This window comes from Meleagris gallopavo, chromosome 23, assembly GCF_905368555.1.
Source record: "Meleagris gallopavo chromosome 23, MGAL_WU_HG_1.1, whole genome shotgun sequence".
NCBI lineage: Eukaryota > Metazoa > Chordata > Aves > Galliformes > Phasianidae > Meleagris > Meleagris gallopavo.
The window spans coordinates 2,083,056-2,107,993 of NC_139426.1; the positions used below are offsets into that span (position 1 = coordinate 2,083,056).

The 24,938-nt window shown below is 47.3% G+C and overlaps 1 protein-coding gene across 2 annotated transcripts; it reads left to right on the forward strand.

Moving 5' to 3' along the window:
• Positions 1 to 1,085: 1,085 nt before the first annotated feature.
• Positions 1,086 to 23,872, forward strand: LOC100540302 (uncharacterized). 2 transcript variants are annotated; one of them, XM_085242508.1, is made up of 14 exons: positions 1,086 to 1,743; positions 7,126 to 7,200; positions 7,707 to 7,756; positions 8,369 to 8,422; positions 12,116 to 12,266; positions 14,512 to 14,594; positions 17,106 to 17,273; positions 17,383 to 17,661; positions 18,314 to 18,471; positions 20,108 to 20,310; positions 20,724 to 20,788; positions 21,794 to 21,958; positions 22,620 to 22,704; positions 23,336 to 23,872. In XM_085242508.1, exons 1-13 carry the CDS (start codon positions 1,557 to 1,559, stop codon positions 22,695 to 22,697), a joined length of 1,716 nt encoding a protein of 571 aa, XP_085098634.1. In that variant the 5' UTR covers positions 1,086 to 1,556; the 3' UTR covers positions 22,698 to 22,704; positions 23,336 to 23,872. The 2 variants fall into 2 exon arrangements, with proteins under 2 accessions (XP_085098634.1, XP_085098633.1); XM_085242507.1 differs by having other exon boundaries at positions 1,087 to 1,743; positions 22,620 to 22,691.
• The last annotated feature ends 1,066 nt before the right edge of the window (positions 23,873 to 24,938 follow it).

Sequence of the window (24,938 nt, forward strand, 5' to 3'; positions counted from 1 at the left end):
TTGAGTGTTTCAATACAGAATACTCAGTTAATTCCTTTTGTAAAAAGTGCATTTAATTCTGGAAGCTGTGCACAAGTGAGGACGGTTATCCAAATCACCCACTTTCCTGTAGGCTGTTTCTCCCTCGTGCTGGCATTCGCCTCAAAAGATATATCAACTCCATTGAAAGTGCTTGAAAAGAATAACTTAAAAACGTAGTAGTTTTGGATAAATCATAACCTTACAGGATGCTGTACCTCTGTATCCCCATCTGCAGATGATGGAGACATTCTGCTATTTCCCAGCAGTACCACAAAGCTCCTTTGATTAACATTTGTAAAACTGTTCCTGACTCTTAGATGGGAATTACTGCTGAAGCATTAATTGTTGTGATTTTTGCTTATTCTCCAGATGCCTGAAACATGGAACTTGGCAGAACTCCAGAGGAAGCGTCCTTCTGAGCTCAGATAAGGGACGAGCCAACCTGGCAGCTGGGCTGCTGGTGCAGGCAAGATTCATTACAAACCTGGGGGCTTCAGCTGAGCTCAGCACACAGCCGTGCTGTGCAGGAGGGCTGTTCTCTCCTGCCCCTGTCCAGCTGAGCATCATCACCTGCCTGGGTAAAACAGGTCGGAATCTGCCAGAAGGAAGCAGCCCATGTAGAATCCCAGAACCAGTTGAGTTGGAAGGGACATTTAAAGGTCATCTAGTCCAACTTCCCCGCAATGAACAGGGACACGTAGTGCTAGATCAGGGTGCTCAGAGCCCCGGCCAGCCTACCCTTAAAAACCTTAAGGTTTGAGGCTGTTTCCCTTGTTAACTAATGCCGGTGTCCCTCCTGATAGCAACAAGTGCCCACCACGTAGGCTTTGGGCTCGTCGGCTCGTTTATAAAGGGGAGGGGAAAGCAAACACGTGGGAGAAGTTGGTGGTTCGAATTATTCCCGGGTGGGAGCAGGGATGTCTGCTTTACTGCTCGCAGTGGGCTCGGCAGGCGGCCAGGAGAGGTCGGAGGGGCCGAGGACTCCGTGCCGGCTTTGGGGGCACACTCCCAGCCCCAGGACGCTCTCTCAGCTCCGGGACCTCCGCTTCCTCCCGGCAGCCGCAGGCGGGGAGGGAAGCAGAGGGGAGGGAGCAGCAGCGCTCCTCATCCCACGGCTTATTTTTTCCGGTCGGTGCTGGAGAGGGGGAGGTGGGACAGCCCTCCCCTCCTCCTTCTGCAGTACATGGGAAGCAAAAGTTTCTCTGCTACTCCTCCTCCTCCTGGTCCCCCTCCGTCGGGTCCCCCCGGTCCGGACCCCGCCGCGGTTCGCAGCTGAAGGATGCGGCGCGGCTCGAACGGCGTTGGGCTGCGCTGCGCTCCGCCGGGCGATGAGGAGTAAACCGCTTTTGGAGCATCTTCCGCTTCTCCGGGGGCTGGGGAGGAGTGAAGGCGAGACTTGGATCGAATCTTGCAGAGAGTAACCTGAGGGATCTGTGGATTTCTGGAGCGAAGGAGCTGTTTGGGGGAGAAAAAAGAATCAGATGCTTTAGCAGCGCCAGGGAGGCAGCGCTGCATCGCTTTGCTTCAGCCCCACCATGGGTACGGGCATGTGTTCGAGGAGGCAGAAGGGGCTCCTGCAGACCGGGTTTTGCCTGCTGGCAGTGGCGTGCCTGGGCTCGGGAGCTTTCCTGTACCACCACTTGCAGCAGAAGGTGAGGAGTGCCGAAGCCCTTGCCCAGAAATACAAACAGCAGCAGGAAGCACTGTCTGCCCAGCTCCAAGGTGAGTGAGCGGCTGCGTGCGCCTGCTGAGCTTCCTTTGCTCCAGCACAGCCCAGAGATGAGTGGGGGGCCTTCGTGGAGTGAGATTCGTCTTTTGGCTTTGAAGAGCTCTAAGATGATGCTGTCCCCTGTTTCTTCCCCCCCAGCTTTACATCCTGGAGTTAAACGGCCTCGAGGCTGAATTGCTGCACGCAGCAGCGAAGGGAACAGCATTTTACTGGAGTGGGGAGTGCAGCATCACACCCGTTCTGCTTCTCTCTGTAGTTCTCTTTGACCATAAAGGATAACCCTGCATCATTCTAAATGTAGAGCAGGAAAAATGCAAATAGGACCTATGTAGGCAGGCTGTGAGACCTGACTGCTCTCTGGATCCAGAAAGTGAATGAAGAGGCAAAAGGGGTCCATCAGTAGAGTTTGTCATCATATAGTTTCATCTGTTTCCTTTGCAAGGAAACAAACCCGTTGTCATCCTCTCTAGAGATTGGTTTGTGGCTCTTGCCAGTCTATTTGGGGGCTGATTGGGTGCTTGAAAAAAGAAAAAAATGATCCACAGAAAACAGTGAAGGTGGTGAATGGGCTTTTCCAAGCTCCCTTACCAGGTACAAGCTGGTGAGCAGTGAGGGCAGGAAAACCCAATCCTCTGATGGTAGCTGCTGGTAAGCAAGCATGGTGTATATATTCCCACCGGTCTGCCTTGCTTACAGTGCTGTCTGCCTGTGGGAGAATGATGCTGTAGCCTGTGGAGATGTTCCAGTAGCGAAGGCTGAGAACAGGTTATGCTGTTCCACTGCTGAACTCTCTTCTTCTGCAGATCTGCATGCTTGATTTTTCCTGCCCGTGCCAGAGCCACACTGCCAGAACCTCTTGCTGGGCTTGGGCTCTGGAGAGGGTTTTGCTGAACTCACTGCAGAGGGGCTGGGTAGAAATCCACTCTTTAGTAGCCAGTGGTTGCGTGTAGTGCAGGAGGATGGTTGTTGTGGAGTGTCTACAGCACAGCTCTTATGTGGATGCGATGCTGCTGGCATGCAGTGCCTGTGCCCTGAGGTCAGGGACTCATTTAGGGCTTTTTTCTCAGAATGAGTAGGATTAGATTGTGGCATTTAAATCCAGAGCTCTTCCTGGGACTAAAACCAAATGCAGAGTATCTGTTATGGCCTCTGTTCACACACAAAGTGACATTGTTTCTATCAGCTGCATGGCTGGAAATACCCTGGATTTGGCTCAAGATACGTGGGCTCTGGGTTAAGCCTCTTCAGGTGGTTTTGTGCGCAGCGTCATGATGCAAACTGAGCACTGGATATAAGCTTCCTGTGCTCAGGGCTGTGCATTCCTACCTGTAAATTCAGGAAGGAAGGTTTGATGTATGTGCTGGTGTGGTTTTGGATTTGTTGAGTTTTTTTGAAAGTATGTTTCCTTGGGAGACAATGTTGTGAATCAATCTAGCAAGTGTATGGGCTTACTGCAGTTATCTTACAGTTTGCTTCCATTTCTTCTTACTCTGCCATGAAGCATTCAGACACCTGCAGCTCCTGATGTGCTGCACAGCACCTGCAATCTCCTCCTGCATCCTGTGTTTGAGATGCAGACACCAGCAGGGCAGGAGCTGGCCCACATTCTTTCTGGTACGTCAGCATCTTTTGCTTGCCCTGGAGAGGGGCTGGCTCCTTCAGGAGCAAGCTGACAGCAGCAGCCTCAGGGAACCCCGCTTCTGTTGGCTGCAGCCAACTGCTGAGACAGGCTCATAGTATTTTTCCTCTCCAAATATGTTTGAATAGCAGTGCTGTCGCCTGTTGCTGGGGTTTCTAACCCTCTGCAAGTCCTCCGATTCCTAAATACAGTTGTTGCCATGGATACGCTTTGTATTTTCAGAAGCCACTTGTCCAACAGTTTTAAGAGTCAAAGATTCTTCTTTTTTTTTTTTTTTTTTTTTTTTTATGATGTGGGAGAAGTGTTTGGCAGGTAGGAGCACACTGCATGCCTGGCTGTGGCTGACTGCCTGTGCCCTAGGGGCTCTTGTGCCCCACGCTGCCTTGGTGCACGGCTTCAACTGTTTCTGCATCTGATTCATCTTTCCAGCTCTGCTAAAGGAAGATGTGTTGTTATGAGGTGGATTTTGGTGCTTTGGATTTTACTATTCTTCATACATCTGAGTGCAATTAATGCTTCTGTCTCTGTAAATAAAGCTGGAAAGGGCATGGGTTGGGCTGATGGTGGCTGAAAGAGAAAAGAAAAGTGAGTGGAGGAGGGAGCAGAGCTGAATGTCTGGAGCTGTCTTGAACCAGCCATGTCTGTCCCACGTACAGCCTGGGGAATGGGCCTTATCTTCTCTTGCTCAGAATAAGAGCAAAGCTACTGATCTTGCTGTAGTGTAAAATACAGCATGCAAAAAGAAACCTGCTCCCTTCTCAGTGTGGTCCAGATGGCAACAAGGAGTGATCTACTGGGCTCTTCTCTCCCTGTATCACTGGTGTCCCTGCTGGGTGAGGGTGGGGGTGTGTCTGAGACCACGTGGAGGCTCCTTACCAGGTCCTGGGCACTGCTGGAAGTACTGGGACATGGAGAACTCTGTGCTCTGGATGATTCTGGAGTATGGCTAATGCTCTGTGAGTGGTGCTGTGGGTTGTCAGCTGTGATGCGATGGGATGGAGGCCGGCAGGAGTATTCAGTGCCTACAGCAAGGAGGGTAACTGAGAAGAGAGCTTTTTCTAGGTGATTAGCTGGAACTGCCTGTGAAGCTGGAATCACTCTCCTCCTGGATCTCCTAAATGCTCCCTGGCAGATGTTTATCTCAGCACAGCTGAGATAACAACCCCTTTGCAGAGTCACCCAGCACTCTGAGATCTCGTAAAATGAGAACATGTCTGTGGAAGGCCTGGCCTGTCCTCCTTTCCCAAAGGCAGGACGCTGCGTGGGATTTCATTGTTTCAGCAGTTCAAGTTCTGCATTTTTAGCTCATTTGTCAGCAGGTGACAGTGTTTTAGTGCTGAGTTCTGGCTGGATTCCAGCCTAGTTTTAGGCACCAATCACCCTCTGTTCCCTCTTATGATTGCAAATTGTTAAAGACTTCCTGGCTTCCTGTCTGCTGAAGCTATAAGTGCCATTTTGGCGTGCTGAGCTGTTGCTGGGTCCCACTACAGAGGTGAGCAGGAAGACAGCTTTATGCAGCAGCTGCTGAGCTCTGCAAAGCTCAGTCCAACTTCTCTGGTTTGTGCAGACCTGGCGATATAGTGGGAGAGATGACAGCTCCTTGTCTGCTCATTGCAGATTACCTCAGGGGCAACTGCTTAGGTGTGATTGTCTGTCTGGGGGATGGCTCCTCGCTCTGAGGTTGAACTGAGCTTGTCTCACCATGAGCCCAAGCTGGCAAGCCTGAAAAACAGTCCTCGTCCCTGCAGTATCTAAAAGAAGTGTACTCCAGGAAGAGCCAGCTGGTCTGCCTTGTACTGCTGATGCTTGATTTCAGTCCAGGAAAAGTCACCATCTGGAAGTACTGAGGTTGCTCCATGGGGGACAATAGGATGCTGAGGTATTTGGATTCAGCTTGTGCTTTGAAACTGGGCCCTCAGTGTGTCAGCTGCTGCTCTACCTGGCTGAGTTTTGCCTCCAGGTGGCTTGGGAAAGAACTGAACTACTGAATTACCATCACCAACATCATTAGGTCTCAACTCCTTATTATTCCTGGTTTGAATTATCCCTCTTCTCTTTCCCTAATTTGCTCAGGCTCTCAATTGTTGCTGGAGATGACTGTAAATAGCAACGGATCTGTTGCTGGTAAACCAGAGTATTGCAGAGATCCCAACCTTGGACCCAGCCAGTGTCATGATTTAGCTTAAAAGTCATTGAGTTAAACCAGCTGGGGTTTCTCTTTCTGGGCACAAGAGGCACTTCCAGCTGGGAAGGAAAACATCATTCATTGTGAGTCTCCTTAGTAAGGTAGTAGACTTGGATCTTTTGTGATCCAACGGAACACTCAGAACAGCAGCTCCCCAAAGTTCTTGAAGGAAGTGGTGTGGGAGCACAGGCTGTGAGAGAGGCAAGTCTGTGTGCAAGATATTGGAGAGTATTTCTTTCCACTTCATTCAATGCCGTGTTGGATTTGTGCACCCGGCGCTCCTGTCGCTGTGCTGTGATCAGTCTCTGCTCTCTGCTTGCTCTGCCTGCAGGTTTGCTGAAGGCTTGGCAGTTATTTAAAGTGAGAAACAGCCAACTCACTCTGACATCTGGGTTTTGCTTCGCTTGCAGGGAGTCTGAAGGCTAAAACCCACACATGGTTATGAGATGTGACTGGTGCTGGGCTGCCATTTATCAGTGAATAGCTGTGAACTTCATAGTTGCTTGTTTGCAGAAGTGGAAGCTGAGGAGACGGGTGGCTAGAATTCCTTTCCTAGAGAGAAAAGAGTGAGGTGGCAACAAGATGCTTTTCTTTGGGTGGTTTTTGTTTTCCTTCAGGGTCTGCAGAGGCATGATACCTGTAGGTGATAAGGTAGGGAGGACTATTCTGATCTAAATTTGATCCTCAGACTTGCAATTCCTGGCTGATCTGCAGTATTATTTATGACAGTGTCCTGGCCTGACTTCTAGGATGTGTGATGATATCAATCCCCTTGGTTCATTTTCCTGGACACTGTGCAGCACCCATGGTGTGATTTGTCCCAGTGTCCTTGGCTTTGGAGGTGAGGTTTTACTGCCCCGGTGTCTGAACTGCTTGGAGCCCCAAGCTGTTATGTGGCAGTCTCTGCACAGAGGGGATGGAGCAGCTTCTGGTTGCAGCTGAGTGCTGTGGCTCAGGAGTTGCTCTTTGTTAGCATTCAGACATCAGAGTGCATTAAAATCGTCATCCATCAGGAGGTTTCTCTGGCACTTCCATTTGTCATGTGGCCAATGCACAAAGCAGTCTCGTCCTTCTATCTTCTTGCTCCTCTGTGCAGAGCACAGATGCTCTTTTGTATCTAATGGGAGAGAGAGCTGCTGGCACACTCTTCCTTGATGTCCTTGAGGGCCAGTTAATGGTTGGGATGGAGAAGGAGAGAAAACATCTCTCTTGCATGCTGCTGGTGTGGAGCAGAAATCTTGGCAGTCTCTGGTTATCTTAGTCCTAGAATTGGACTTGGCCCATAAACACGTAGTTTAGCCACTGGCCGCTATATCCAGCTCACAGCTTGGGTTGCTAAGTGAAATCTGAGTGCAGAGACAGGAAGAGCTGTGAAGCCCATTGGAAACAAAAGAGGCTCGTTTCTCATGTCTAATTGCTTGGGCACTTGCTGGCCTGATCTGTGGCAGGACTCGAGGTCCAGGTGTGTCCCTGTGCACATGACCTGCAGAATAATGTCTGGGAAGAAATGTCAGGGTTTATCTCATGCTCTGCCTCCTTCTGCTTCCCCAGTTGTGTATGAGCACAGATCCCGACTGGAGCGATCCTTGCAGAAGGAGCGAGGGGAGCACAAAAAGACAAAAGAAGGTAAGTTGGCACGAGTGGTGCAGCAGCTGTGGGCAGATGCACGTGTGGCATCCAGAGGCACTTCTTGCCTTCAGCACAGTGTGTGTATGTCACTTAACACTCACCAGGAGAGGCTCATCCCTGGAATGTGAATAGGAAATAGCAAGCTGGTTTGTCTGTTGTCTGTGAGCTGGGGGCTGGGGTTCTGTTCTCTCATATCCCTGCCTATATTCTCAGTCTAATCTGTGAGCGATGGCACCCACGATGTGGTGTCTGAGCACTCTAGAAGAGATAGCTATGGCTGGTATTAGACTGCTTTTTTTCTTGGAAATAGTAAACTTCTTAAAAGTGATCTGAAGAAGCTGAGCTCTACAAGGGCTTGTTAACAATGCTGGCATCCCTGCACTTGGTGGTACGTGGACACCACAGACTGATGCATCTTCTAAAGCTGATGTACAAGATTAAATGTTCACAGGCAAGTCCTTGTAAATCCCTGCTCATTTAATTGTCTTCTCTTCCATTTCTAGATTTTTTAGTGTACAAATTAGAAGCTCAGGAAGCTCTCAACAAGGAGAAGGTAGGTACAGTTTATTCCTCAAGGTGTGCATGTGTATTTGCATGGACATGTGTAAGAATGTTTTTTAGTACTACCGTGTTTATAAGGCTGGGGCTGCTGTCTTGAAGATGACAAGTGCAAGAAAAACTTGGGCTGATTTTATTTTGCAAGGCTGTTGGTGCTGGAAGATCTCTTTCACCTTAGGGAGATACTGTGTTGTGCCAGAGCTATTGTGCTTATTCTCTCGTGTGATAGCACAGTGGAAGGCTTGATTGTCAGCTGTCGGTGTGGCAGGGAGTCCTGTGCTGCAGGCAACAAGAGTTCTTCTGAGAAGAGAATACAGAAGAGGTACAGAAGAGTCTTGGGGGAGCTGAATTCAATATATACTGCAGGGAGCATGGATGACAAAGGCCATGAGCAAAGCCTATCCATTTTCTTTCCCAGGGCTAGGCAAATGATTTCTACTGGCCTGTGAGTGGCAAAGTTGACAGGAAGATGTTGAAATGGAGATTGTTCAGGATGTGCACTGTACTCAGTACTGTTCTAGGACTAAGTGACGTGTTCATACTCGGCTGAGCTTTTGGCTTTTCTGAGACCTAATGGCACTATTGACTCTTATTTATTTTTCCCTAGCAAGACTCTATGAACAGATATGGGGCCCTCAGTTCCCAGCACAAGATCCTGAAGGTAAGATTCTGGTCTGGTTCCAGCGCTCACTGTGTGCTGCAAGTTAGAAAGTGCCCTGGAAGGCAGGTCTGGGCTGTTCCTTACCACAGATGCCTGGGACAGACCATGGGCTTCCTGCAGCTAGTACCAGCCCAGAGGGAGGAGGCCACGCTGTGGTGTTGATTCACGTTCCTTCCTGCCTGTTCAGGTTGATGGGAGTTTTCTTATTTGTTCTGTTGGACTTTGCATCAGATTACAGCCTTGGTGTATACCTCATTTCAATGGCAGTCTTTGTGCAGCTTATCACGCAGGAGTTTTGTTCAGCATGTTCTTTCTGTGTTCCTTACCATGAAAATGGGCCTCTTTGCTGCAGCTTGCCTCACTAAGATAGGAAAATGTTTGAGGCAACATAAGCAGCTCAGGTAGGAGTGGCTCATAGTGGTTTTTATCTTATCATGTGCCCTACCTGAACTGTATCATAAGATTAAAGTTGGGTTTTGTTAGCACACTGCAACTGTGGTCTCTTGTTGCTGGTGACTTTCTTAATGTCTAAAGTTGGAGTGTTCCCAGCCCAACACTGACTTTGTGCTGGGGCTCAGAGAGCAGGCTGACTTCCAGCAGCATTGTGCACCACTGAACAGAGCTGGACGCCCAGCTGCCTGCCTTTGGATCCCAGCCCTGGGAGGAGGGAAATACAGCTCTCCTGGGCATTACCCAGCTCTGCAGGCTCTGGGAACACTTCAGTCATTTTTGTCCTCATAGCAACTACAACATGAGCAGCGTGGTCCAGCTTGCTTCTCTCACGGGGACAGTGAGAGCACTTCATCCTGGCTCCCCTTCTCTTGCTTCCTTTTATTGGAATAAATTTTTCATCTATTTTGTAACTGCATTTACAGCTGCTGAAAGAAAGATGGACCCTCGGGACTGAGGTCTGGTGGATTGCAGCTTCTCCCCTGGAAATGTTGCATTCAGCTCAGCTTGTAGCTAGCTATGGAGCTGTGAATAATATTTGTTTTTGGAGCACAGGTGAAAAATGCTTCCCACATGGATTATCCTCTTCACAAGGAATACTGCTGCCAACTCGATCATTATTGAGGAGGCAAAAATGGGTGACTGAGGACATTTAGCAATGAATAGGAGCAACTAGCCCTGTTAAGCTGAACGTCCCAGATGAAAGTCTTTGATCATATGAAGCCACATCGGTATATTTGGCTTTTGTGTGTGTGGCCACTGTGCTGTATGTGGAGGTTTGGCTCCACAGATAGCTCTGTAGCCTCCAGTTGCCTTTTGCTGCTTAGAGAAAAAGGATCACGTTTACTTGACTCTTGAGCTGTCATTCTGATCTGTAGTGAAGTTACCTACGTCTGATTAATGTCTGCAACAGGCAGACTGATCTCAGGGGCTTGGCTCTGTCCAAAAATAGCAGCTGGAGCAGTTGCCTGCTGGGGCCAGATTTCATCTCCTTATAACTTCTTTCACCCTCTTGAGTGGAGATGGAATTTTTTCTTTTAACATCTTTCTGCAGAATGCCTCCTAGCACTCCTGGAATATGCAGGCAAGGAGGTGGTGGCTTTAAACAAAGAATTGTTCACATGAGCTTCCTGAATCTGCAGGAACCTGGAAACTTGCAGTGAGGTGTGCCTTTCCTTTGCTTGTGGGTAAAGGCATTCAACCACTGATCCTATTTTTGTATGATGCAGCCCACAAAGCTGCCTTCTAAACTGGAAGCAGGAATGTGTGGTTTTCAGGGATTTCTATTTCATTCTCTCTCTCTCCTCCCATCCCTGCTCGTTTCCCCAGCACAGTGGTGAGATGCTGTGCCTGAATTGCAGCAGAAGTACAGCAGCTGTATCTTCTCAAATTCCAGTGGGAATGTGGGATGCAAAATCTCACTGGCACAAGTCCCTCCAGTTGAGATGTGGGGTTCCCTGTTTCACACAGATGAGCTGATTTCTCGCAGTGATGTGCAGGGTCATAGTGAAAGGTGATGGTGGCGTGGGCTCTGTGTTTGCACAACATGCGTGTAGCATGTTCCAGACCTCCTGCAGCTACCAACTAGCTTAGCATCTTTAGGTCCCTCCTGAAATTTGCATACATGAGTATCATACGTGGGAATGAAGATGCTCTGGGTGCTTAACAAGCTGGACCACGATCAGGTGCTCTGGGTGACCTTGGCCAAGGCAATTCTCTCTCCTCAGTCTCCTGCTGCTAACAGAGGATGAGTATTCCCTCTTCTTCCTGGCAGTGAGCAGTCTGGGAACAGACATGATGCATATCAGACACAATATGGGCCAGAAATTAATTGACCTGAGCTGATGAGGCTTAAGATTCCTTGAATTGCTTAAGATTTTGTGTTAAAACCAATTCTCACGTGCTAGTGCTGGTGGCTTCTCTGAGATGGTTAGCATCCAAATGATTTTAGGAGTCTGATTCCCCTTTGCTGCTCTTTGCCCACAGCTCTGATGGAGCTGTAAGTACCCACAATCTCTGAAAGCAAGAGCAGGAATCTTTTTTCTTTTTTTTTTTCTTTTCTTTTTTTTTCTTTTTTTTTTTAATTCTCTATTTTTCTTCCTGATCCTGTGATCTGATGAACCCAACACCCTCTTTGTTCTCTCTCTGGAACCCTTCCTTACTGAAGGCTTTTTCTTCTGCGTTGCATTTATTTTTGGAGCATAGTTATTTCTTTTCTTTTAGCTGAGGATAATTGCTCCAGGGGAGAATGCCCAGGACACAGACACTTTGTTTTACTGGGGATAAATGCCAGCATCGATAGCATCTAAATTAAAAAAAAAAAAAAAAAAAAGGGGGGGGAAAGAAAGGAAGAAAGGCATTTGTTTCATGGAAAGGCCAATTGAAATTGCTGCCTGAGTTCTGAGGAGCTGCTGTGTGGAGAGGCCAGGGTTCACCTGTGAGCCAATCCATCTGCATATGTAATTGGTGTTGACAAACTGCATGTGGAAGTGTCTCTGGGTTACCATGGGAACCTGAAAGGAGGTGAATTCTGGTTCAGTGGGTCTCAGCAAAAGGATGTCTCAGTGTGTTGTGTTACTGGGCTCTGCAGAGGTGAGAGGAGGAGACAGAAGTGCATTGGAAAGCTGTTATCAGATGAGTTCTGGCCTGCTTCAAATATGGTCTGTGGTCTTGTGAGGGTCCTGTTATCCTGCTATCTGATCCCCACATTAACATGAAGAGTGTGGGCCCATCTCTGGCTGCACTGAGATGTGGCTCTGCTCCTGTAACAGTATAGCTGGTACTACCTGCACCACAGAAACATTCATCCTTGCAGGTAATGCTGTCCTGGAAAAGACCTGGGACTTATACAGCATTTCAGAGACATTTGGTGTGATATCAGCAGAGCTGAGTGCTGAGGAGGAGTAGGAGTGTTCTTGGCTGTGTCCCAGAGTCCTCATCTCTCTTCCATGAAGCAGTGGACGTGCTCACACGCTTCTCTTCCATTTTAGTGGCTTCTGAGGAGACCTTCTTTCAATTTATTTGGCATTTTACATCCCTCCTACACTACAACAAGAACACTTTTTTTTTTTTTTTTTTTTTCTTTTTTCTGGCATGTTTAGTTACCTTATTGGAGGAACCAGAGGCTCTTCTGCCTCTTCTCCCCAAGCAACTCATTAAACAGGCACTCAAGTAACACTTGACAACAGTTAGATTACTTTTCTTCTCCTTTGTTGTACTGACTTTGATGCTTTTTGTATTCAGAACCAGCACGAAGATGTCAAGAAGCAGCTGATTGACCTACAGCTGCAGCACAATAGCTTGAAACTCGAACATCGTAAGACACTGGAGACCCATAGCCAGAAGTATGCCCAACTCCAGCAGGAGAAGGATAGTGAAGTCACAAATTTGCAAGGTGAGTATGATGGAGAGCCAAGAAAACACTAGGCAGGGAAAAGACTAAAGATCTGAGCTAGGGAGAGGGCAATGATTGTTCTTCAGAGCTCCCAAAAGATCTTCAGACACTGTAGGAGAACCTATGTGAGACGGTGAGCATGCAGTGCCAGCCCTGAGCACAGGCAAGACCTGTATATGTGATTCAATCTCTCTTCTTGAAATATGCAGCTACCAATGGAGTAAGAAAATGAATTCTGCCACAGGAAAGAATAACACTCAGAAAAGCAATGTGAAGACAGAAGCTAGTCAGGAAGGTCAGCTTAAGGCTGAGATATATTAATATTCTCTGCCTGCCTTAATAGGCAGCTGTTTATTTCATCCTATTTCTTTTCTGCGCTTCAAGCTCAAAAGCTACTAACTTTTCCCTTAAAAGAAAGTACTGATGACTGTGGCATACAAAAGAGCAAGGAAGTCTCTTGAGAGGTGGCAGACACACAACTAGCAGCGTTGCTAATACCTCGTTTTCTTTCCTTACGTTCCATAAATGCTTTCTATTTATAATATGTCCCAAGGAGAGGTGATGGAAGACGTGCTTCTGTTGGCAGGTAGAATAAAGAACGAGAAAGATCTGAGTAGAGGACATTGCTCCAAGTTGTTAGAGTGGAACTGAGGGATCTGTGCTAGGTTCAGTTATGAAAAGGAAACCTTTGCCCTAGGTGTGCAGGAAGAAGGCAGAAGCCCTCAGGGAAGCACGAGGAGCTGTTTTCAGCAGTGGAACTAGGTTTAGTAGCTCCTCATGGTCACCCAGCTTGCTTCAGAGCTTTGGGTAGCTTTCATGTTGCTGACAAAGCAATCTATGCACATGTGATGCAGGCTGTGGGGATGATGCTGTTCTGACATGCAGCCCAATGGTTGTGATGCTGTTGGGGTATTCGTGCCCCATTCTTCTGAATCTCTCCTTCTGGAAGTGGTTTTTGATTGCTAATTAACAAGATATTAACATATGCTCTTGCCGAGCCTGCTGAAGCTTCCTGATGTTGCTAACAGGAGTCTTTTTAATCCTGTTTGCATCTCCCCCTTCCTACTGCATTATGATCTATTTTCTCCTCAACTTTGTAAAAATTGCCATCTATTTATGCCATTTCACACCCCAGCACAGCCTGTCCTCTGCTGCTCCCCCACTCTCATTTTGCACTTTCCATTTTTCCCTGCACAACCTGTTCTGAAGGCAGAGGGTTGGGTTTGATCACTGCTGAGCTTGTGCTAGGGATAAATGGACCCCACTGTTACAATTGAACCTTTTGTCTTACTGATGCCACTGATTAAAAACCCGTGGAGATGTCATTCAGAGCAAGACTTCACATTTTTGCCTCTTATCTTGGCATGAAGGCTTTGATTTCCAGGTTTTGAACATGCTTTGAAGACCCAGATGTGACTGAGACATCGGCTCAGTGAAACGGCTTCATCTCTTCTACACCAGAGAGACCTCTGGTTCTCTTGGAGGCTGAGGGAAGTCTACACCATGGCCAGAGATCTTAGCAGTAGCAGTCCTGGAGCCCTCTTTGTTCCTGTTGTTATTAACAGTCTTCACCACAAGGGAAGGACACAGCACACAACCTCAGTGGCACTGTCCTGTCCCAGGGATGGATGTTTAAGAAAGATATACCACTGTAATAACAGCTCAGCCACTGTTGAGCTGCAGTCAAGCACGTGATTTGGCCTACAGCTCTGTCCTGTAATGGGGAAAACTTCCCTTCTTGTCGGGCAGATGCAGCAATGCCTTTTTGCAGAGCAATCACTGTGTGCGTGGTTATGGTGATATTTTGAGAGAGCTTCGGGCTCCAAAATAAGGCTGACATTTTTTTTTGATGCTGTCTTTCTATTTATTGGAGGGTACATAATTATCTGCAAGGCACTGAAACAGAAGTTTATTGTGTCTTGTCACAGAAGCACTAAGCATGCAAAGAGCTTGAAAGGACCCCGGTTTGGGAGCTGCAAGGCACAATCTTGCTACTTAACAACATGGAATGAGCATCCCTGGGGACTAAGTTGTCCTGTTTGCTTTCTGTGTGTTGCCTGCGTGGTTTTATTTTGCTTGCACTATCCTTTCGAGGCTCAGCTTCTCTGTGCAGCTGGAGAGAAGCTCTGTGTTGGATCTGCAGGGTGGATTCAGGAGCTCTGAGGTTTCAGTGGAATTTATGGTGAGGAAGAGACTCTGTGATTGCAGAAACAGCTCCTCAGAGAAATTTGTTCTTCTCTTGCAGATACAGTCTTTAAACTCAGAGAAGAGAGCAAACTTCTTCGCAAGGCCCACCAAGAAGTTCACTCTCAGCTACTTAATGCCCAGGTAATGGACAGAGGGGCATCTAGGGCCACATGGGACAGCTGTACACTGGGGCCTTTGTGCACCATCAAACACTCTCTAAATAATAAACCTACTTAGCAGCTTTATTCCTACATGGAAGCTGCCTATGACAGTGCTAGAGGAGCATGTAGAGGCTTTCTGGACAAGTAAAATTCTCCAACCTGGAATCTGTCCCAGTAGCTGAAAATAAAGATATGCAAATGAGCATGAGCCATCTTATTCCCAACCTTGGGATGCTTCCTGTCACTTATTTGCATCTCAAATTCTTCCACCATAAATGATGACAAATTGCTTCTGCTTATAAAATTAACTGCAGAGTGATACACCAATGCAGAAATGCCTTGACTAAACTGGGAGTACAAACAGGAAGAGTCTCCTTCCATGTCTGCTTTTGAAGCATTAGTAGAGCATCAGACCTTGAAAAGTATCAGAAAGAGCTTTGTAAATAAGATGTCACAGCTCCATAATAGAAGAGCTGGAGTGAGGCTTTGTATCTGGAGGCCGGGGGCACAGGTGGAAGCAGTGTTAGAAGAAGAGCATGGAGTTCACTTGGTATGGTGTTGTGCTCATGCTCTGGAGGTTGTGTCAGCCTTTCCAGCATGCTGCAGAAGTTCTGCCCCCACCCAGTGCTGCTTACTCCTGCTGAGTACTGCACTGGGCACAGCTGGGAGGAACCAATCCAAATTACCATGCTGCATTAGAGAAGGCAATCAGCACATCAAGTGTGCAAACTTGCACATACTCTGAGTAGTATTTAAGAAAACTTGGCTGGAGATAGTTAAGGCTGCCAAGCTGAATACTTGCAGACTGAAGAACACGATAGCAGCTTCTGTGCTGCCAGCCTTAATGCACAGCCCCTTCTGCACTGTGACCAATGGGAACAGCAATTTGCAAGAAACAGCTTACTGTCACTTCTTGCCAAAAGTGGAAGTGAGCAAAGAGTAAAAGGATTTGCCCAGGGAGTGGGAGACAGAGCTCAGCTCCTTACTCTGAAGGTACCAGACGGTTGTGTTACAAAGCCATGCTTCAGCCATCTGTCTGCTCTGCTATTTCTGCTTCCTTGGGAAGCAGTAGGGCTTGATCCAATGAGTTCAAGGAGCCTACTGTTAAATCCTACAGTTTTCTGTTCCGTTTTCTGATTGTTTCTTTCTGGCATCTCATCAGTGTTTCATAACACCAAGGTGAAAGGATCACATCCCCTTTAGTGGGGCTGGGTGCCACATGCAGGATTAGGGACCCCACGGGCGTGCATCCTCTCCCAGCACAGCCATGCCTCCTTGTGGTGCCTTTGTGCTGGGTCCTCTTGTTGCTCTGGCCCTCTTCAGACAGGGGATGGCTTACAGAGGAGCAGTTTGCACTCTAGATGCCACGTACATTCATCAGAGATGCAAATGTGTTCCACAAGCCCTACCCAGAGGACTGAGCCTCCAATAGCTGTCACATCAGTTGTTGTGCAAAGGCAAAATGTGGCACAGGATAATGGAGCACAGTGCATGCAGCTTGCTGGGATGGGATACCAGCAGCCCTCTATGACACCAGTTTGCTCCCATTTGGTTGTTCTGACTGGAAGCAGTCCCTTACCAGGGCTACATCCCCTGAACAGCTTTTTGTCTTTTCCTCACTCTCTTTATTCCAGCTTTGGTGGATCTTTTTATTGGCTTTTTATTTTGTTTCAGTGTTTGCCTTAAGGCCAAATTTCAGGGGGAAGAACTGAAATCAACAAAGCCTGCTCAGGAATTAATTTCCTGCTAAACTTCCCTTGCTGCTTTTTCCTGCTCTGCCCAGTCCCCACTCTGGTCCACTCCCAGGTACCTTGGCAAGCACATAAAAACCTCTCTCCCCTCGCTTCCCTATAAATAATGGGGGTAGGAGCGGGGAGCTTTTCCTGAATAGCTTTTCCAAGTTCTACTTTTCAAGGTTGGAGCTGGAGGAAATATGCTGCAGTAGAGAGAAAAGCGTTGTGTTTGTTGAACAGTCCAAGAGAATTGATTTTTCTTTTGTCTCACAAAGTGAATTGAATTGTCAAGTGGAATTATGCCAATTGTGTTCGTCTTGGAGGGGCTGACAATATCTACAGAGAAATGCCTCCACAGAAGGAAAAAAAGCTGATGTGAATATATATGAGAAGAACAGGAGGAGAGGGAGCCTACAAGAGCCATGGCGAGATTTTTTTTGTGCAAAAGCAGGAATTACATTAATGGCTTGTGCAGTAAATAGCATTGCTGTTGTGTGTCACTGTTTCTAAGGTAAAAATCTGCAATAAAATAAGATGCAAGACTGGCAAAGGGGGATGCAGAATATCTGTGAGATCTGGAAGGAAAGCTGAAGACTAACTTGAGTTCTCCATTAATGATTGTGGATTATCTCCAGTCACATGGCTGTCATTTTTTTGCAGTGTGTCTGAGCTGCACAACAGGCCATGAGAACTCGGCAAGGAATTGTTCAGCCCTGTTATCATCATGTAAGGTTTCTCTTTGTTTTTTGTCCCCTCAGACCCAGATGGAAGAGTTCAGACAGCTCAAGGAAGCTCTGCAGAAGATGCCAAGCTTCAAAGGAGGAGGAGGAGGAGGAGGAGGAGGGAAGGGGCAGCAGCAGCTCCAGGTGCTGAAGGAGCAGCCTCTGGATCCAGGCAACAGCCAACTGCAGCTCACGAGGCAGAAGGTGTGATGGTCCTGGGGAACTGGGAGCTTCTCCAGATGATCTAGGGCTTTTGAACTGGGGGGAACAGTCCTTTCTTCTGGAGCTCACTCTCGTCCTTCCTTCTTTGCAGGCTTTCCCAGTCAATCCGGAGCATCGCCCTGCAGGGAGCTCGCTGGCATCACAGCTCTCTGGGGTTCGGAAGCAGGCAGATGGTCTTGTGCTGCAGGGCCGGAGCTCCAACAGCAACGATGGCCTCAGGTCCCAGGTGAACGTGCCCCTCACCCACCCGGCCCCACTGCAAGATGCCAATTCACCACCAGAGGCTCCGCCGGCCTGGCCAGCAGGACATGGGGATGGTCACATCATCCGATTCACCCGAACTGTGAACAGCCTGCCAAATGGAAACCCAGTATGTTCTGCAGACCCGGGGTTTGTTTTTTCCCTGAGAGCAGGCTCTGTGGTCTGGGCGCTGGGCAGGCCTGCTGAGTTTGTCTCACTTCACAAGCCTGTATAAAAAAAGAACAGCATTCATTTCTCTTGAAAAAGGAAACCGGTTCACTGGGGAACCTTGCTTGCTTCCTGTGGTCTGCACTGAAGTAAGAAGATTCACATCTGAATTCAGGGCTGTGAACAGCCATGGGAATGCTTGGGAGTTGCTGTAAATTTTGTGGGTCTCTGCTAGGGAGCACAGAAAGGGACAGTAATTGACAACATGACAATTAACATATAGTTAAATTACAATTACAGTAGCTATTATAATTGCAACTTTTTTCTTTGTAAGAGGTGGTTTTGCTGTTCCTTTTGTCTTGGCTACTCAAGATGAAGGAATTCCAGATCTCGCAGGATTCAAATCACTTCCTTTTGGCTGTGTGGAAGGACAATGACCTCTCATAGCAGGGGGTGGCTGGACAGGGCTGTCAATTTGTTCTGGGCCACTTCTGAGTCTGTTGTTCTCTAGAAAAAGATCTGCTGGCCCAAATGCAAGGGGGGAGGTCTACAAGAACACAGTAAAATTAAGAGCTTGTGTACATCCTGACAGCATTTGTGTGCCCTCTCTGCAGGACGTGAACATGGTGATGCGCATTCAGGTGAGCAGCCATGAGGAAAGCCAAGCTCCTGGATTGTTACTGTCTGATCTGAAACAACCTTCTGCTGCTGAGAAAACCCAGATGCCAGACAACCACCACTCAACAGGGAGCAAACCAGTGCAAATGCAAAGGTTAGTGATGCAAAGCCCCCTTCTGCTCTCCAAGACCTGTGATCCTAAGACTTCTGTATTTGGAATGGGATAAAACAGCAAAAGCTTATGCCAGAAATGAGGACACAGACAGAATCCCCCCAGAAAATGCAGGCTTTTGTCCCATGTTCCTGCATAGTTGCTCTTGAGATGATGTAGTTTATATCAACTTCAGCTTCATCTGGAGAAGGCAAACTACTTTAACCATGTCTGGGGACCAGAGCTGGCTTACAATTAAAACAAAACAAAACAAAACTTGGAATGGTTAGAATTTTCTGAGCTTAGCTAAAGCCCTGAGTATTAAAGTTCCCTGTACCCTGAGGCTGTTTCTCCTTCTAATCACAGAGCATAAGGTGTTCTCCAGACCTGCTCCTGGGTTCCCTTGAGGGAAGCTGTGGGGAGGGCAGCTGCCTGGAAGGGGCTTTCAGAGGAGGTTGTGATGTGGCCCTGGCAGTATTGAGATGGGCAACTCCCACAGTGCAGTTCTTGTGTTACTGCAGGTTCTGGGAGTCCCGGCAGGTTCCAGGATCCTGTCGTGCTGTTTGCTGAACAGGCACAGGAGGAACTACTTTCTGTCTCAGCAGTACTTACAGAAGACCAGGCTGCTTTGCAAAAGGAAGAAAATGTCTTTCTGAGTTTGTAATTCATTGAATTCTGGCCAAAATCCAAAAACTAACTCTGAAAATAGTGCTTCCTTATGTAATTTATTTGTCCTCTGTGTGTGTTCAGGTAATAGCTGCTCAGTTTACTTGAGAGGAAAAAAAAAATAATAATTCCTGTTTTATGTGTAGGAGAAACTTCTGGTTTTCGTTCCAAACTATCAGCCAGATTTCACTTGTGTCTTTTCTGCCCTGTATCTCTGTTTGTTCACTTAACCTGCAAACTTCTCAGGTCAGAGATTGTTCTCTGAAGACGTCTGAAGATATTTCCTCAGAGTAATGTCACGCTGCTTTAGTAGGCAGCATCTGCACAAGCACACAGTGACAGCACAGATGTTGTGCTGCCTTCAGCTGAGGGCAAATGCTGAAGCTGGGGCAGCAGAGTGGCCTGTCTTTGGCTGCTCCAAATCTTGAAAGGATGTTGTCACTGTTCTGTGAAGCACAAAATGCAAACATTGGCCTTGTTTTGATAAATGACGTCTCAAAGGCAAAGAATATGGTATGCTTTTCCTTTCCTGGATCTATCATCAAGGAATTATTGAGCAGCTGGAGGCTGTTGTTTACACTGAGTGTTATTTGTGGTATGAGTGCATAAGCCAGCTTTCTCAGAAGGTACCAATGCCAAGAGTAACACTGAATCACAGAAGAGGCCATGTGGCTGATGCCAAGAACCCTTGCACGGGGTGGTTGAGACCAGCAGATTCCAGACAGACTCTTGATGGCCAGTTTGCGTGTTGACGGCTTTGGAACAGGGAAACCTGACCTGAAGGCTGGGCTTCTTACTGCAAGTTTGTGTGGTGGTAATATGCTGGGTTCAAAAAGCTGCTAAAGCTGAGGCATTACATTAGGACAGACTTCTGCGTGCATTACATGTTGTTTGCTGTCTTGAAATGGCATTTTGAAATTATCTCCTGCATATGCTGAGGTGGGGTCTGTTTTGTTTTGTGCCTTTGCTGCAGCTGGAAGGACATAGTCAGCAAAGTGAATGCCCAGATGGATGATGTGCACAGTTATCCCAAGAGCCTTCACCTCAACTCCAGACCCGGGCAAGAGACTCAGAAGGGCAGCTCACAGCCATCCAGTCAGAAGAGAGGGGCAGAGAATCAAATGCGTGATCAGGAAGGGGAGAAGGAAAGGATGGATAACGAAGAGCTTGAAATGGGTACGGTTTCCCTAATCCTCTACTGTACAGCACTAATATATTGCCAGCCAGGGCTGGAAGCTAGAAAAGCTTTCTGCATGTGTTTAAAGGAAGACTTGTATCTTCCACAGAGATCTTGATGTTGTCTGGGTAAAGCAATTAAATATTACAGCTACCCAGCCAGTGGGTTGCCAAATGGGCTTTGGGGTATAGAAGTCCAGTCTGAGAACATTGCTGAGGTGTTCTGCTGCACTCAAAGGGCTTGAATGCAGAAGGGAAGGAAGCTGAGAACTGAGGCTCCTGTGAGAATCCTACTGTAAATGATGACTTGCATCCTGTAAGCATTATAAGGATTACCAGATCAGTCTGTATCACTGCTCTCTTTTTGTCTTTAATCCAGAGACTGTGCTGATATCTATCTCTCTTCCTTGTAGATGCAGGAATGATTGAGAGGGAGAACTTGCATTCTCAGAAAGAGACTGTTGTTCAGGAGCCCATGGTAAGAAATACTGCTGTGCTGTTATCAGGATTCCTTCTTCTGAATAAAAATCCACTTTCATAGGTGCTTTCCCAGAAGTCTTTAAGACATGCAACTCCAAACTTCTGTCTGCTTCCGGAGGGTTTTGGGGTTAAAACCATTAATTTGCTTGCTTAAAAGTATGACTGGTGAAGTGCTGAGCCAACACTGGCTCTGTCTTCTTAGATTTCAATGTGCTTCTTCATCTCAGTTCCCCCACTTCAAAAAAAAGGAGGCAAACACAAACCTTTTAGCAGCAGGAATAATATGGCTGGCTGAGTATTTTCTCTGTAAAACTGAAGGTAATTTGCTGATGGCTGACATGGGCACAGTGAACTGACAGTGCCAGGTTCTCTTTAGAGGGCTGATACTTCTTTCATATGGTGTGGTGGGAGGATAACTGTCTTGGATCCGAACTGAATGGGCAGAAAGGTACTGGAGGAGGTTGAAGCTCAAGAGAAGTGTGAAAAGGGAACCACTGAATTTGTAGACAACAGCTGCTTGATGTTTGTAAAGCTGGTCAAATACAGAAGAGAGAACCTACTGATAATATTTCTGGGAAAGCAGTCAGCTGCAAAACAGCCCTGCAACTATTTTGCTTTCTGTGCTGACAGTGAATTGATCTCCCAAGGAGAAACCAGCTCTAGAGAGAGAAACGAAGCCTGCAGCAAGATCCTTCTGTGCCTCCTATATAGCTTCATTACCACTCAAATGAGAAGAGCCTGAGCTGCAAAGAGCAGATGAAAGATTGAGATAGGACTAGAGAATGGGGAAAAGGCAGGGGAATACTGCTAAGAGTAACCAGTGGTCTCTTCTGGGTGAATGATATTCCTGTACTCTTAATCACATAGTGATGGACCTTTCTCCTGAAATCTGTGTTGGCTCTGGGCAACAGCTTTTCCCAGATGGTGAGGGTGGGCTCATCTTGGCCTCTGCATCCCATGTAGATATCTTGTCTGGTACTCACAAGAGGCTTTTCTTGTCCAGATGCCAGATGATGCTGCAGATCCTGCCCAGGATCCCAATAACCAAGGCGAGGATGAGTTTGAGGAAGCTGAGCTGGAAAGGCCTGACTTTGAAGAGAAGGTGGGAGGTTTGGAGAAGTTTAAGGAACCCAGCGTGAAAGAAGAGTCTAAGGAGAAGCCACTGAAGGTGACTGACATGAGGGCAGCCAGCAGGGGCTAGGGACAGACTCTGAGCTGTGAAGGGGGGGAGGCAGAGAGTTTAAGGGCTCAAAGGGAAACTTAATAATCCCATTGTAGGGATGGGGCAAGCAGGAGAAACCTTTTCCCAAGGATCAATGGGTCATACCAGAATTTGTTCTGGCCCTGTTGTTTCTGATTGTTGAAGCCCTGTTCCCAGGCATGCAGCAAACTTGACAGCCGTGACAAGGTGCAGGAGTCCTGACTTCTTGTTTGCCTGCTTGCAGGTGTAAGCTATTTATCTTGTAAAGTGCTTCTTGCCATCTGAAGCCAGACTCTGCATCAGGGAAATGTTAGCTAGTTTTGACATGCAGCTGAGCATTGCTTGTTTTAAAAAGGAGTGTTTTATCTGTCAGGCTCTAAAATCACGATCAATAGTGAAGTTAAAAAAAATAAATCCAAGCCAATGTAATCAAGAAGGAGAACAAAGACCTCTTCTACAGTGGGAAGGAAAGCACAAGTAGATATGGGGTTGTTTCACTGCCTGATCTCTGAGCTGTAGTCTGGTGTCTTCCACACCTGAAGCATCAGTGCCAGAGAGCTGTCTCCCTGCAGGGAATGGAAGTGGATTGGAGCTGAGCTAACAGTGTCTGACCTTCTATTTTTCCCAGGATGCTGGCAGACCTGTCAAGCCCAAGGAGGACCCAATGGATGACTATCAAGAAGATCAGGAACAAGAAATTGTATGACACCAAGGTTTCCGTTCTTTCCCTCTATGGTGAAATTGTTACCTGAGTATGCTGGTAGCCAGGAGTTGACCACAACTCAGCTTTTAGGGAAGCAGACGTGAGCACTGCTTTCAGTTTTGTCTCTGCTCAATGGGATGAGTCTCCAGAACAAACCTGGAGCCCACCCACATACCTATGGCCTCCAACAGCTCCATGTCTTCCTTGTATTTGGGACCCCAGAGAAGGGGAGCTCTCCTTGTCCTTTATAAGAACCTGGCTTGTGCACTGACTGTCTGGACATAAAGGTGCCAAGAGATGCTGTGCTGCCTGCTGCACATCATGGGTGGAATTTGTTACACTAGTTTTAGATGTGATGGAGGTAGGATAACTTCTCATGCAACAGGCTGAGATGTTAAAATTGCACTGCAATGCTAGTCTATTCAGCGTTCATTAAATGAACATGGCTTCTTAACTCTACTTTTTGGTGCATTGCCAGCATTACCTAAAGGTCCCCAGCAGAACTGAATTCTTCCCTGTTTTCCTGAGTTTCCCAAGCTGGGCTGGTATGGCAGAACAGCTCTATTCAGAAGCAGCATTAGGGTCTCTTTTCCAGCTGGACCTTGCTGATTTTCCTTCCTGGCTGTTCTCTTTGCACCCAGGAGGACCATGGTGGTGAGGTAGATGACAATGATGACCTTGAACTTGTCCAAGAGCAGAAGAACCATGCAGGCATCCAGGGAGCTGATGGCAAGAAGGATGACTACTACTGAGAGATGCTGAAGATGGATGCAGTAGGAATGAGAGGACAGGAACTCCTCCCAGGAACTGGATGCTGTACTGTGCACAGCCCAGAACAAAGGCAGGAGGAGATAGCTGCCTTGGCAGGCACTGAGCATGGTGTTTGCAGGTATGCATCATATCTACGTGCGTGGGGCCACTGCTGCCTCTCTGGTCAATAGCATGGAAGTGCCCTCAGACTGTCTGAATGACTTTATATTGCTGCTTCTAAAAGAAGCACTTGTTGATTGATCAAGTTCTTGACCCTCTTGTTTTCCCCACCTATTCCCTACATTGAGAGTTCGGTTTTTTTGCTGGCCGGGCAGGGGAGGGGTGCAGGGCTACAAAAGGAGGGTGTCTGAGCTGATCCCTGGAGTTAATCAACTGATGGCTAATACAAAGGAATCTATCTTATAAAATATTTTTCTCAGTAGTGTTTCTTTAAAACGTCCTTTGCTCCCATCGGGGCAGGGTGGAGAGGAATTGTCTGGAGCAGTGTCAAGGTGATGGCTGGCCATGAGCACCAGAAGAAAGCACCACATGCCAGCTAACATACGTGTGTATGTGCATACAAATGAGGAGATCCTCCTCCCAGTGCAGGGATCCTTCCCTGTGACCCGTTCTGCAGTTTTCTTTTCCATGGCTGCCCTGCTGGGGTGAATGAAGCACTTTGTGGCACAGTCCCTGTTTGCCTGAACAGTCCTTCCACTTCTTACAGCATTTTGATGGTGTGGATACCCCTGAGTGGGACACCCAGCCAACAGCTTGTGGGTGAGCATCGTGATAAAGCTCACAGGAGAGATCTTTGTTCCCTGTTTGCATTAGAATTTAAAGCCTTGTTTTTGGGAGCATTTTGTGGCACTTGCAGACAGTTGGGAAAACGACATTTATGTCCCACTAAGTCTGGTCTTTTTCACTCAGACAATGTTGATTTTTTTTTTTTTTTTTTTTCTCCTTTCAGTGCTTCTAATGGAGCTTGAAATTAACATGTCAGGGTTTTCTGGTTGTTCTGTTTTTATTTTACTTGTTTTTTTACCAGTGCAATGAAAGCAAATCAAACTCTGGAGTAGTCTGGAGTAGTTTGGAGTAGTTCATGTGCTTGGGCTCTGCTTGTATTACATGGAAGCAACAAGAACTCTGCTTTTCCAGCTGCTGCCCTTTCCCCGGAGCTGCAGTGTCAGGGCAGCTGGGGATGCTGCTGGCTGTTATGGAACTTTGGGGAAACACCTTGTTGGGACCTCACGGACCTGATTGCTGCTTTCTGAAATTGGGAGGATGTAGCCGTGCACTGACACTAGGAGAACCTCACTGCAGCAGTTTGCATCTCTGTTCCAAAAGCACATGAGAAAACAGACCTCCTCATGGGAAGACATGAGGCTTTTGGTAGGATGTGAGCTGAGAGCTCCTGGCTGCAAAGCTTTTTCTGCACCCACACCTCAGCTAAAAAGCTCACACATCATTGGAGAAGACAAATGCTGCTTTAGG